The 15,644-nt window shown below is 36.9% G+C and overlaps 1 protein-coding gene across 1 annotated transcript in view; it reads left to right on the top strand.

Annotated features, from left to right (window-relative positions):
- LOC150099888 (proline-rich protein PRCC) overlaps nt 1–15,235 on the top strand; it is a 68,240-nt gene extending 53,005 nt beyond the window's left edge. The window contains exon 5 of the mRNA XM_090402693.1: nt 15,108–15,235. Coding sequence (XP_090258819.1) covers nt 15,108–15,194 — 87 coding nt within the window. The 3' untranslated portion in view covers nt 15,195–15,235. The remainder of the gene's footprint in view (nt 1–15,107) is intronic.
- The last annotated feature ends 409 nt before the right edge of the window (nt 15,236–15,644 follow it).

Consider the following 15,644-nt stretch of genomic DNA (forward strand, 5'->3'; position numbering starts at 1 on the left):
CATAGGCACAAATAAGTCTCATTGTCCAGTTCCCCATTCTCATATTTGCCCACATTACTCTACTTGAGACTGACTGCCATTCAAGAAGATTAGCCTCGTATTTTGTGTTGAATACTATGGCTACTCCTTCTTTTCCTTGATTGTCATTGCCTGAATATAACAGTTTGTATTTATTGTTCAGAAAGATCTCACCAGTTTTGGTCTTTTTTGTTTCAGTCACCCCTATTATGTCGATCTGGTACTTATCTAATTCCTCAGCTAGCTCCATTTCTTTGCCATTCAGGCTTCTTACGTTGATAGTACCGATCTTTAACTCTGGTGATGTTGAGTTGGGGTTTGTTTTCAGATTTGTTCCAGTAGCTGACTTTTCGCTGTTCGCCCTGGTTCCCTGGCGAAAACAATGGGGGCCTTGTTTAACCGGGCGACGCCCCAGCCAGCATCAAATTTTGTCATGTTGTACCATCATTTTTTATTTTGGTTTAACCAATAAGAATACAATTTGGTCGGCTAAATCCCAAATTGCCAGCCCATCCTCGTTCGTTCAGTATCAAAGTAGATACCCAACAGGGTGCACCACGAGAAGGTGAGGATTGGCATTAGGGCAGAAGCCCTGGTCGGTTCCAAGAAACTTGAAATTACTTTTCATTCAAGAGCCTATTTTACACCCAACCAACTCTTCACTGTATACAAATCCTAAATCTGCCCATGTTTAGAGTACTTCTCACGTTTGAGGTGGCACACCTAAAACTTCCCTTAAAACCTTTGATGCTGCCCAGAGGTGAGCAGTTAAGCTCATAGATGATCTCTCTTTTACAGACTCGCTCCAGTCTATTTCACAGGCACATTGTTTTAGCAATGTGTCTATTCTACAGATATTTTGATGGTCACTGCTCCAGTGAATTTACAACTATCATTCCTCCACTTTCTGTTGCATCTGTTAATACAAGAGCTGCAGCTGCCCAGCACCCCTTTACTGTGCATCTTCAAACACACCAAACCTGCTTCTATTCATCCCCTTTTATTATATCAACCTCTGTTCTCTGGAATAGCCTTCCTTAAGAAGCATTCCCAAATATCTACAACCTGCAACTCCTTAGAAAAAAAAACATTAATAAACTTCTATCTCATTCTTCTCCATCCCACACATGGCACTGATGTGCTTATATGTCCCTTGACCCCTCATGTATGGGACCAGTATTAAAAAAAAAAAAATACTGTCTTGTTACTAAAGAGCATGAAAATAAAGATTGCACTCACAAAGTATCTAAATGCTCCAACTGCGTGCATTCCAATTCTTGTTGATAAGCTTATACGTTGGTAACACGACTATTAAATTATTTCAGAAAATTACAATGTATACTAAATATTAATTAAAAGAAAGCTTGAATCAGTACGTCCTATATTTCGGAAGTTTTATGTTCGCATGAAGATGGCAATGTAACATTGCCGAAATATAGGAAGTATTGATTAAAGTATTCTTTTAATTAATGTTTAGTATGCGTTGCAATTTCCTGAAATAATTTAAGTCGTGTTACCAACGTATAAGCTTATCAACAAGAATTACTATTATCTACAGAGAGTCTATCGCATGCAAGGCCTGCCAATATGGCAAATTAAAACTGAAGATATCAAGACAACTAAATTGTTTGACCTTCTTAAAATGCTGCCGGGAAAAAAAGATAATCTCAAATTGTGTGAAATTAAAGCATCGCTTCTCTTCACAGAAGGCTCTCCGCATTTATAAGTGTGCTAGCTTCGCCCTACTACGAGAACATATTGCCATTACCTGCATTCTCTTGGCAGGCATCAATGAGGCTATTTGTGCGTTAGAAGAAGAGTTTGCCGCTACTCTGAACCATGACCTTTGGATGATTCTCTACGACGTCTTGTGCACTTCAGCAGATAAAGAATTTTAAAAAATACAATGTCAACACATCAAAAAATTTGAAAATTTGAAAAGTACCTCCGAACCTCAACTACTGCTCAACACAGTAACCAATCTGTCTTCCATATGTATGCGGCAGAGGTTTCTGTGGGTCAGTAGTTCGAGAGATAGATTCCGGTATTGAGACCACATGTTTATTAAATACGAACAGGATAAGTGAAAACCTGACAAGTTTCGTAAGTCATATGACTTACATAACCTGTCTTCCGTTACCTTGAAGCACTCAGCACACTTGCACGTGATCACAATTTTGCCTTAGCATCGAAGAAAATACCTTCCAAAGAAATAAGGATACAGTTAGAACATAGAATCCACAATCCCCCCCAACCATATTTCCAACAGTATCAGACTGAATGTAGCCAGTGTTCTGACCAAAGCAAAACCACCAAAAACCAACCTATCCAAAGAACAATATAAAGCTCTACAAGAAATGAAGAACAATAGAGAAATAGTAATCACTAAAGCGGATAAGGGAAATGCCACTGTGGTTCTCAACCAAACAGACTATACAGGTAAGCTTACTTCTTTATTGTTAGATCGGTCTACCTATCTTCCTATCAAATATGATCCTACCAGCTCCCAAATCAGAACACTCCAAAGGCTCCTTAAGAAAGTTACTTCATGGCCTGAGGAAGTTACTAACAAACTAAAGCCTTTTAACCCTAGGAAAAAAAAAACAAGTCTTCCTTTCCTAGACACTCTGATTACATGCCAGCCTGATGGATCTTTGGCTTTCTTGTTTATAGAACCCCCCCCCCCCCCCCCCGAATATATGGACTACCAAAAATCCATAAACAAAATGTGCCATTACGTCCCATTGTGGATTGCATTGATTCTCCCACATACAAGTTAGCCAAACATTTAGTCAAAGTGCTCACACACTATACTGGCAATACACCATCACATATTAAAAACTCAACCCACTTCAAAGCCAGTATAGAAAACCTCTCACTCCAACACAGTGACATAATGGTCAGTTTTGATGTCTCCTCCCTATTCGCGCTCAAAGATACCTTAGAGCTCACTAAAGCCAAATTTTCTCCCGATATCTCAACCCTTTTTCAGTTCACAATGAACTCAGGCTATTTCGTTTGGCAAGGAAAATTCTACAACAGATAGAGGGGACAGCCATAGGTTCACCAAGCTTCCCACCCATGACTAACTTCTTTATGGAGACTTTTGAAGAAAAAGCCTTAAACTCAGTCCCACAAAAACCTACTGTTTGGCTATGCTACGTGGATGATATGTTCGCTATTTGGCCACATGGCTCAGATACACTCCACATCTTCTTAACACACTTAAACAACCAACACCCCAGAATCCAGTTCACCTTGGAAAAAGGAAAAAAACAAATCTTCCTTTCTTAGACACTCTGATTACATGCCAGCCTGATGGATCCTTGGCTTTCTTGTTTACAGAAAACCAACCCATACAGGCAGATACATTCACCAGCAATTTCCCCCCCCCCCCCACACACACACAACAATATGGGGCTATAAAAACCTTATATAACAGGGCAAAATTAATCTGTTCAGATGACAATGCCCTAACCACTGAACTAAACCATAACCTTAACATGTTCTTAGCCACTGGCTACAATAAATCCAGAAAATATTCCAGAAAAAATCCACAAAAAATTTCACAAAAAATCCAGAAAAAAAAAGTGTGTGTGTGTGTGTGTGGGAGGAGGACTTCATAACAAAGATTACACTAAATCTATCACCATTCCTTACATCTGGGGCACCTCTGTAAAGTTAACCAAAATCCTAAAGAAATATGATCTGACAACCTGTTAAAAACCATATACGAAATTGGCATCCTTATCTGCTCCACCAAAGACCAGCCACTTCCTCTAGACCTACCTAGAGTATACCAGGTCCTTTGCAGCTGTAAACTGTCCTACTATGGCCAAACAGGCAGGAAAGCTAATATGCAAACACAAGGACTACATCTGGTTTCACAAATATAGCCATTCTGGGCCTTGCGGACCATGCTCTAGATACCCGCCACACAGAATACGATGGAAGAAAGCCACTTTACTACACTGTAGCAAATATATAAATACAAAAGATTGTTCGTGGAATCAGCCTTAGCTCTAAAAAACTTCCCAAACCTCAACAAATTTGGGTCCATGAAACTTCCCCAAATTTGAGAAGCTTGCATCATGAGAACATCAGCCCAACACTAGGGGGCACCTTTAGGACTCTAGGAACAATGTTAGTTATTCTCTTCAGCCTCATTGCTTATTGTTAGTGCCTGCATGCACTTATCATAGTTTTATGTTCTCATGGAGATGGCAATGCAACATTGCCGAAATATAGGAAGTATTGATTAAAGTTTTCTTTTAATTAATATTTAGTATATGTTGTAATTTCCTGAAATAATTTAATAGTCATGTGCACATTCTACTTAAGAATAAAAGAGCAAATTCACCATAACAGTATCTAGAAAACTTATCAAGGTAACAGTAAAAAAAAAAAAAAAGTATCTCAGGAGAGACATTAATGTGCACGAGTATCCAACCTTCTTGCAATTACATTATCATTCCCGAACATTATGATCTAATTTGATTTTTTATTAGAACAGATCAAGGAATCTTGATGACCTTGTTCCATATAACATAACCAGAAAATCATACTATTAATTTGAAAATCCTTTAGTTAAAAATTGTGCAAATGCCACCACTCAAGGAAAAGCCTCCAGACATCTCAGCAGAAAAAGATGGAAAATTTTGTATCCAGAGAGGAATTCAAAATCATAAAAATCCCAGGTGTTTCAAATTTAACAATTTCTTGGATGTGTTCCTAAGGATTAAGACATAAATATTAGTTGTCATAATTCTACAAAGAAAGAAACAATCTGAGACCAGTATAAGCAACTTCATAAAAATCGAAACCAACAAATCTACTAAACATAAATAATTAATACATTGCTACATAGAGAATTGTCGTGGATTCTGCCATCAGTAAAGTCAGCCAGTGTAATTTTGCCTGCATGGGACTTAACTGAGACCTGGTGAGGATCCTACAGTATCACTGTCACCCATGAAGGGTGGTAGTGGGTGGTCTCTTTACCATTCAGACATTCTGGCTATTTCCCAGGACAATCTTTATGATCTTATCTTGCATTTATTCTTATAGAAGATCTAAATGGCCACAAAACTTGTGATAGTGCACATATAAACATCAGAGGAAGTGTTGTGGAGCAAATGTTTGATAATAATGACATCTCTCTTTAAGATAGGATGTAGCACCTTCTTCCACATACTCTAATTGATTTAATTGATATAACTGTTTGCTTTCTTTCCCTTTTCCCATGATATCCACTTTTGCAACCATGTACTCCTTTAGAGATATTGCATTGGAAAATAGATCAAGCTGACTTAGAACACATTTAAATCCTTAGTAAAATTTGATTCTTCAACATGTTTAGCAGCAGAAGAGTGAATGATGTTATTACAAGCTGCCACAACTGCAGTACCCAAAACATGAAGTCGATTTTCATCTTTCTCCCAACCAGTGCTTGACAAGTTATGCAAATTCTAATTGCCACACAAAAATTGTACTTACCCAAGACGTCTGTTTTTTTAATGATCTCTCAATAAGTCATTTGGAGTTTCATAAACTGATCAGTAGTGCCATCTGTGTTTTTTAAAGTTAAAAAGATTTTGTTTAGAAAGTTATTTTTTATTAAACAGAAAACTATATTCAGTTTTGTCCATTCTACAGCTACTTTACAGTTGGCAGAATCTGTTTGCTATGTGCAAGTAGGTGAGTATGTATGTATGCATGCACGTTATACAGCAACCAAGATAGCCCACAAAACAGTTTGAGATAGATACCTCTCTACGACAAAGTAATTGCCTTCAAATATGCTCTTGCTTGATGATGCATCCATTGTTATAGCCAGAAGGATTTCTTAACGTAGCTTACATTTTCTATAACCAGCTAAGCCATTGTCAGAGTTGTGCAGGATAAAATCTGGAAAATGAACGGCAGATATACAACGTGAAAGCCAATGAATGTAATTGTTAGCCCACAAGCAACTGCAATTAGTCTTGTGAAGAGCTTAGCCAAAACATCAGTAACATTTCCTTACTCAATGAAAATTCCTGTTCCTAAAAAGTGAAGCAGAAAAGCATCCCATTTTGTTTTCTTTGAGTTGTTTGGAGGGGGGGGGGGCTAAAGAGTCAAAGCTGTATAACCAGGAGGAGACCTCCACATAGCCTTTTAAGGAATGTGGATAAGAAAGTGTGACTTCTGACTTAATGTTCAATCCTCACCTTCTCGTGGTGCACACTGTTTAGGTATCTACCTGGATAATGAATGAATAAGGATGGACTGGCAATTTGGGATTTAGCTGGCCTAATTGTATTCTTATTGGCTTAATGCCAGTTGGAGCATTGCCTGATTAAACAAGGCCACTGTTCATTATGTTGAATTTTTTCTTGACAATTATTCATAAGACTATTACACATTTTTTTATATAATCTTTGTCAAGTAGCTTTATTTTATCCTCCTACATGTTTCGCCAATCTTTTTCTATTAGCATCCTCAGGGAATACAAACTAGTAAGCTAAAATGAAGGTTACAGACTAGGTTATAACTGATGGTTCTAATTCATACAAAAAATTGGTATTGTGCGTGACAATGTGCATGTCTCGTTAACGTGATTTATTCATTATGGCTCATGACGTAATTGTTATGAAAGTTCATTTCTTTGATGTTTAATGATCTGATAAAAGTTTTCCAAATTTCTGGTAAAATTAGGCCACTGTTGTTTTCATAAGGGAACCAGGGCAAAACAGCTAAAAGTCAGCTACTGGAACAAATCCCAGAGCAAGTCCCAACTCTACATCAACAGAATTCAAAATTGCTGCTATCAACATAAGAAACATCAGTGGTAAAGAAATGGAACTATCAGAAGAATTGGATAAGCCAAATCAACATAATAGGTGTGACTGAAACAACAAAGACAAAAACAGGTGAGATCTTTCTAGGTGACAAATACAAAATGTTATATTTTGGCAATGACAATCAGGGAAAAGAGAGAGTAGCCATAGTATTCAAAACTAAATACGAGGCTAATCTTCTTGAATGGCAGGCAGTCTCAAGCAGAGTGATGTGGGCAAATATGAGAACGGGGAACTGGACAATGAGACTTATTTGTGCCTATGGTCCCACAGAAGGCTCTACTAAGGTAGAAGTGGAGGAATGTTTTGAGGCTTTAGAGAAAGCAACTGACACAATGAAAAAGGAAAAGTTGGTCCTTGTTGGGGATCTAAATAGCAGAGTAGGAAATGATTGTGAGACATACAAAAATATTTTGGGAAAATTTGGAGAAAAGAGAAAAGCTAATAATAATGGCAAATATCTGTTGGATTTCTGCTCAGGACATGAACTGGTTATTACTAACACCATGTTCCAACATAAAAATGAGCATAATAAATTTAGTTTAATCCTTTATCCAAGTGTGAGCAAATAAAGTTTGCGCCTGAAAGTATCTTCAGGACTGAGCTAAGGTGGTACAACACCAGGGCAACTCGTTGCAAAGGTGGAGCAAGCTACCAACACTCCTGTCTCAGTATCTCCTGTAATGCAAAACACATCTCCTTGCGGATATGTCTAATATTATGCATTAAGGGAAGGGCCAATCAGGACATGAACTGGTTATTACTAACACATAGCATAACACATTAAAATGCATAACATTAGACATATCTGCAAGGAGATGTGTTTTGCATTATAGGAGATACTGAGACAGGAGTGTTGGTAGCTTGCTCCACCTTTGCAACGAGTTGCCCTGGTGTTGTACCACCTTAGCTCAGTCCTGAAGATACTTTCAGGTGCAAACTTTATTTGCTCACACTTGGATAAAGGATTAAACTAAATTTATTATACTCTAACCAAGTGCAAAATAAACTTTTTCAGTAAAAATGAGCAAATTCACATGGAAAGAAGAGGCAAGGAATTAGAAAAGTCTCATTGACTATATTATAATTGATAGTGATGTTTTCCCACTGGTTCATGACACAAGAGTATACAGAGGAATTGGAAGTGATCACTATTTAGTTTTGAGCAGGATAAAATTGAATTTCATATTGAAAAGAAGAGTGTAAGAAAGTTTTAAAATGAATCAAGGTTGAGCAGCATTCAGTGATAAATGTAGACAGAAATACAGAAAAATTCTTTAAAGAAAAAAATCAGAGTTTGAAAGCAAGAACAAAAACTTGTAGATTCAGTGGCAAATCATGAAGAAAACATTGTATCAGCCAGAGAAGCATGTGGTGAGGTTGTCTGTCAGGATAGAAATATGAGAACTCCATGGTGAACTCAGGAAGTTCAAGAAGTAGTGAAGCAAAAGAAGAAAGTATATTAAAAGTTTCTGGCAAGTAAATCAGCTTGTGCTCTTAGAGAATACAGAGAAAAATGTAAGAAAGCAAGCTGTGTAAAACCAGCCAAACAAACGTTATGGGAAGTCATTGTTAAGAACATACCACAGGTGGCAAATTATTCTGGAGGATATTAAAAAGCTTAGAAATGGAAGAAAGAGTATGGAGAAAAAATCAGAGATGATAAAGGTGACATGAAAACTGAAGATACAGATATTCTAGATGTTGGAGTAATTATTTTGAATGATTGTTAAATGAAACAAGCAGTGTCATGGCATGATGGTAGAACATTCCTAAACAGTAATGAGGAACGCAGTCAAAAATACATATCCATACTTGAAGTAGAAAATGTCATCAAAAACCTGAAATGTGGAAAGGCAGCTGCAGTAGATGAAACTTGGCCAGAAATGCTCAAGAATGAAGGTATAAAAGTTTTACAGTGGCTGTATTGTATAATTCAGAAGGCCTTGCCATATAGAGGTTGTCAGAATCAGATTTTCACTTTAAGAAGTTCACTTTAAGACAAAAAGGGGTGCTTAAGGGTCAAAGCTGTATAACTGAGAGGAGACCTCCACATATCCTTTAAAGGAATGCGGAGAACCGACCAGGGCTTCTGACCTAATGTCCAATCCTCACCTTCTCGTGGTGCACCCTGTTGGGTATCTACTTTGATACTGAACGAACGAGGATGGGCTGGCAATTTGGGATTTAGCCGACCAAATTGTATTCTTATTGGTTAAACCAAAATAAAAAAAAATGATGGTACAACATGACAAAATTTCATGCCGGCGGGGGCGTCGCCCGGTTAAACAAGGCCCCCGTTGTTTTCGCCAGGGAACCAGGGCGAACAGCGAAAAGTCAGCTACTGGAACAAATCTGAAAACAAACCCCAACTCAACATCACCAGAATTAAAGATCGGTACTATCAACGTAAGAAGCCTGAATGGCAAAGAAATGGAGCTAGCTGAGGAATTAGATAAGTACCAGATTGACATAATAGGGGTGACTGAAACAAAAAAGACCAAAACTGGTGAGATCTTTCTGAGCAATAAATACAAAATGTTATATTCAGGCAATAACAATCAAGGAAAAGAAGGAGTAGCCATAGTATTCAACACAAAATACGAGGCTAATCTTCTTGAATGGCAGTCAGTCTCAAGTAGAGTAATGTGGGCAAATATGAGAATGGGGAACTGGACAATGAGACTTATTTGTGCCTATGGTCCCACAGAAGGTTCTACTAAGGTAGAAGTGGAGGAATTTTTTGAGGCTTTAGAAAAAGCAACTGACACAATGAAAAAGGAAAAGTTGGTCCTTGTTGGGGATCTAAATAGTAGAGTAGGAAATGATTGTGAGACATACAAAAATATTTTGGGAAAATTTGGAGAAAAGAGAAAAGCTAATAATAATGGCAAATATCTGTTGGATTTCTGCTCAGGACATGGACTGGTTATTACTAACACCATGTTCCAACATAAAAATGTGCACAAATTCACATGGAGAGAAGAGGCTAGGAATAAGAAAAGTCTCATTGACTATGTTATTGTTGATAGTGATGTTTTCTCCCTGGTGCAGGACACCAGAGTGTACAGAAGATTTGAAATTGGAAGTGATCACTATTTAGTCTTGAGCAGGATAAAATTGAATTTCATATTGAAAAGAATAACATGTAAGAAAGTTTTAAAGCGAATAAAAGTTGAGCAGCTCTCAGATGTGAACTGTAGACTAAAATACACAAAGATTATTGAAGAAAAAACGAAAGAGTTTGAGAACAGGAACCAAACTTTAGAGATTCAGTGGCAAGCCTTGAAGAAAACCCTGATTGATTCAGCCAGAGAGGCATGTGTTGAGGTTTTCTGCAAGTATAGAAAAATCAGAACTCCCTGGTGGACACAGGAAGTTAAAGAGGCAGTGAAGGAAAAGAAGAAAGCATATCAAAAGTTCCTGTCAAATAAGTCAGCTTGTGCTCTTAGAGAATATAGAGACAAATGCAAGAATGCTAAACACTGTGTAAAACTAGCTAAACAAAAGTCATGGGAGGACTTTGGCAAGAATATAGAAAATAAATATCAAGAAAGTGGCAAAATATTCTGGAGGTTGTTGAAGAAGCTTAAGAATGGAGGAAAGAGTGCTGTAAAAGGAATTAGAGATGATAAAAGTGACATGAAAACGGGAGAAAAAGATATCCTTGAAGTATGGAGTAATTACTTTGAAAAACTGCTAAATGAAACAAGCAATGATGACAGCACAGTGGTAAAAAAACACTGACCAGGCATGCAGTCAGGAATACATATCCATACTTGAAGTAGAAAAAGCCATCAAAGGCTTGAAATGTGGAAAGGCAGCAGGAGTAGATGATATTCGACCAGAAATGCTGAAGTATGGTGGTATAAAAGTCTTACACTGGCTGCACTACATAGTTCAGAAAGCCTGGACAGAGGGACGAATTCCCGATGATTGGAGTAGAGCTCTCATAGTACCCATATATAAAAAGGGAAATAAAACTGCATGTGAGAATTACAGAGGTATTTCCCTACTGAGTGTTCCTGGCAAGATCTATGCAAGTATACTTGAGAAACGGTTGAGAAGAATTGTGGAAGAAAAGCTTGGTGAAGAACAAGCTGGATTCAGGCCAAATACAGGCTGTCAGGATCAGCTCTTCACTTTACGACAAATAGTCGAGAAGGCATGGGAATATAACAAAGATCTGTATTTAAGTTTTGTCGATCTGGAAAAGGCATATGACAAGGTGCCAAGAGAGAAGCTATTCAATACGCTGCAGTTATATGGTGTCAATGGGGCATTATATCAAGTAATACTTAGTCTTTATTTGAGTTGTAAGTCAGCAGTTAGAATTGAAGGAAGTACAGGAAGATGGTTTAATGTTAAATCTGGTGTGAGATTTAAGTGACCATATCTTTTCCCTGGTATGGTCACTTAAACAAAATGGGCGAAGAAAGATTAGCAAAACAAGTGTTCTCTGCCAGGTTGGCCACAAAACGACCCAGAGGAAGACCAAGATATAGGTGGATTGATACGGTACAAAGTGCTTTAGATGATAGAAATATAAGATCTGATAATGTTGGAGTCTTGACAAGTAACAGACTGATTTGGAGGAAAATTGTAGATAGGAAATTAATAATGATGTAATTTTTTTCATATAGTACTATCATATCCTGTACACACCCCTTGAGGCAGGAATTTGATGATGATGACAAAAAGTTGTGATATCTTGGGAATATATCAAGGAGTTGTATTTAAGTTTTGCTGATCTGGGAAAGTCATATGACGAGGTGCGAAGAGGAAAGTTTTTCAAAGATCTACAGTTATGTAGTATAAGACAAGGGTGCACATTATCTCCACTGTTGACTATTTCCATATTTAATTTACCATTCTCACTAAAAATTGTGCCTAAACAATTGAAATGTTTCACTTGTTCTATGGGTTCACCAGTCAGGATACAGTTGATGTTTTCAATGTTTCTGCCTATTTTCATTTCTTTGTCTTTTTATTGCTGATTTTTTATACCAAATTTTTTACAAGAGTTATTTAATTTATTCAAGGACCTGTACTGGATTTGAAGTATGACATCATCTTCATAAAGTAAAGAGCTAAGATCAACATTGCCAATTTTGATATCTGATTTGATACCATTTTCCTTCATAATGTGATCCATATAGATAATAACTAGGGTTTGAGGTCAGTTGAGAGCAGTTCATTTATACATTATGAGAAAGGGTTAATGAAATAACAGAGCCCTGAGGAATGCCTTCATTAGCTGATTGATTTAGCACTGATATAACTTTTTGCTTTCTTTCCCTTTTCCCATGATATCCACTTTGCAATTATATACTCCTTCAGAGATATTGCATTGGAAAATAGATCAAGCTGACTGGAGGCTATTAAAATGCTTAGAAATGGAGTCTTGTTTCTCCAATCTTTTCCATGGAATGTGTCCAGAGGTGAATGATGTAAATGAGGGATCTTTGGATTTTGATTGACAAATTCCATACTAGTGTTCATTGATTAGTTGATAGTTCTCCAGTTGTTGAAGTAGTTGGCTGTTGTTGATGGCTTTGTCCATTATGTTGAGTGAGAACATTAGGTCAGTAGTTGGATTTAGACATATCACCCTTTTTTTGGTGGGGGGGGATTTGCTGTATTTGGGTTTGCTTCCATACTGCAGAGTGGATGCCAGCTGAGTACAAAGTACAGGTAACCCTCGTATAACACAGCACTTATACGACACGGTTTCGATATAACACTGTCTACAAATTGTAGTAACCCTTTATCTTTTCATATATTTTTCACCGTGACTTAAAAATCAAATTTTATCTTCATTAAATTTGCGTCTCCCCATATCATGCATGTAGTTATAAGTAGCGAATTTATATTATGGAAAATACCCTTTAGCACGCATGTACGTCAATGTTGTTGTCTTCATTTTCTGCCAGGAAATCACATTAAACATCATAAGTGTGTTAATCTCAAGCTGAGCACTTTATTTTCTGGTGAGTTACATACAATATGTAATGCTTTTTTATGTAAAAATTTATTTTTATAGTAATGGCCACTTAGAGTGGGAAATTTTGCGATATGGTTGAAAACGAAATTAGTGAATTAATTAATGGGAAAATATATTTAAATGAGAAGGAATTGGTACAATTAATAGATGACATCGAATCAAATGGTGGGGAAAATTCTGCCGAAGAATCTGATTGTGATAAGTCAGTTAAAGAATTCAGTTTAAAGAAATTAGCAGAAGGATTGAGCTTGGTAAGAAAGTTAGGAAGTTATTTTACAGATAATGATCCCTCAGTGGAGTGCTCTTCATGAGAATTCACGAGACAATTGGATATTTGTTTAGCTCCGTATTATGAACTTAATAAAAAATTGCAGTGTAGTGGTAAGCAAGGTCTTATTGACTTCTTGGTAATTCAACCAGCTGAAGTATGCAATGAGAATTATACAAATGATGTCCCAAGAGATTTCAAGTGATGATGACGTCTGGTCACTTGTAAATTAAGAACTTCTACGAAATGTTATTTCTGAAGACAGTAATGACGATTAAAATATGCTCTTTATTTTATTGTGCCTAAAACATTTATGCATTATGTGCAATGAAGTTTACATACAATTTGCAATTTTATAAGTTTATACTATATATTTGTTTCGTAGTTTATATGTTTTAACTTCCATAGGCCTGGGGAAGGAGTGGCCTAGGTTCGATTCCCGTCGACGATGTGAGGAGCTTAAGGATCTTCCTCAGCTATAGCCAAGTTAGCCGGTATTTGGCATGGACAACAGGGTTTTTTCTGCAAGTTTATCTGGGGTTTTTCATCCTTAATTAAATAAAAATTTTTTTTATTGAATATGTCATTGTTGTTTATATAATTAAAAAAAAAAACGATTTCGGAACATAACCCTACTTTTTCTATGTGATCTGAGTCTCGCATAACGCGACATTTCTATGGAACCTGACATCCACGTTATATGAGGGTTACCTGTACAATAATATATAGTGTTATAGAGGATGAAGAACTGAATCATATCTCTTGAGTTAAACTGATGGAATTCCATTAGCACCAGAAGCTGTTTAGGGCATCCAGATTATTCATGATTCTTCTGATGTCTTTCTGGTATTTTCCTTCATTATATGTGTAGGAGTATGATAAGTAAGTGCCAGGAGTCAGCCTTATCTTTAGATGATGTGGCAGTGCTATCATTTGGATGAGGAAAAAGGTAGAAGCACAGATGGACAAACTTACTCTTTTGCAAGGGAACAGAAGGCATGACTGCCATTGGCACAGGTGATAAGTTTTCTACCTATCAGATTTAGCTCTTTTAATGATGTTTTTGCAATGATTTCTGCCTTCGGTATAGGCAGAAATGAATGAATGAATCTGGAGATTTTGTCTCAAGCCATTTATGATAAGTTTTCTTTCCTTGGTCTACCCTAGCATACTTTTTTGGAAAACCATGATTGGAATTTTGAATAGTGAGGAATGAAAACCTCCATTCCTACATGGATAATTTCTGTTACAAGATCACAATGAGTTTCTGGATCTGAAGAATGGATACGGTACGCTGACCAAGAAAAGGAGGAGTAAAAGTCACAGAAATCCTCCCAATTTTTGATTGCTGTAATGCCAAACTATGTGAGGTTGTGCTATTGAATTTGGATCAACCTTAGGCTATTGTTCTTACATCTCAGTTAGCCTAGTGGTTATGTGCTTTGCAACCATAGGCCTGGGGACGGAGTTGCCTAGGTTCGATTCCTGTCGACGACGTGAGGAGCTTAAGGATCTTCCTCAGCTATAGCCAAGTTAGCCGGTCTTTGGCATGGACAGCAGGGTTTTTTCCGCAAGTTTATCTGGGGTTTTTCATCCTGCAAGCAGACAAACTGGACCCGTGAACACACAGGCTACAGTCATAGAAATACGGCAAGGAAGGCAACGGGAAACCACCTTGCATCATTATCTCCCTAGTAATCAGCTGCAACTCTCTCAAAAGGAGGAAGCCACAGGATCACATCAGATATCTGAAACATGGGCAGAAATGTTATTTCACATAAATCATCTGTATTGTTAATTTAATTCTTTTACATCATAAAGGATGTATTCTCATAAGATGGAACCTTCTCCTATCATGACCTTTTTTAAAATAAAGATTATTTTAAGTAATTATGATGAAGGGATTTCTGTTTGTCTAGACTATTTTTTTTTTTTGTTAAATTTAATTAATCTAACTGCAATTAATTTATCTTTATAGGCTAAAGAGAGAGAACTGGAGCTCAAAAATCAGTGGTCGCAGAATCGCATGACAAAGCGGCAAACGCAGTCAAAATATGGATTTTAGTATTTGTTTTTCATTGAAAAATTAAAGATTTCTTTTGTCAACCATTTCTTCTCTGGTAGTATATTCTGCTTTAACAGAACTGGATATGTTGATGGACCTGGCAGTAACCATTTGATACATTTATAGAATACACATCTTTGAGTCAGGATACCACTTCAGTAATTTGCAAATACAAAGAAACAAATACAAATGGCAATTTGTATTTGTTTCTTTGCAGCAGTTTCATCTGTTTATCTTGACTTCAGGAAATCTCTATATATTCAAATAGCCCACAGTCTGGTTACATGGATTAATCTAATCCAAATATTAATCTAATATTTGATGTTGTGATGAAGCTAATATTGCAGTTATTATCTGGTGGAGGTGGTGTTGATTGTAATTTGTGCATCGTTACCATCTTTTCTTCAGTGTTTCAGCCTGTTAATTTTTTTTATTTCATTCTTGTATTAA

This window comes from Typopeltis vanoorti, chromosome 13, assembly GCF_054136105.1.
Source record: "Typopeltis vanoorti isolate ZY-2024b chromosome 13, IOZ_Tvanoo_1.0, whole genome shotgun sequence".
NCBI classification, from domain to species: Eukaryota; Metazoa; Arthropoda; class Arachnida; order Uropygi; family Thelyphonidae; genus Typopeltis; species Typopeltis vanoorti.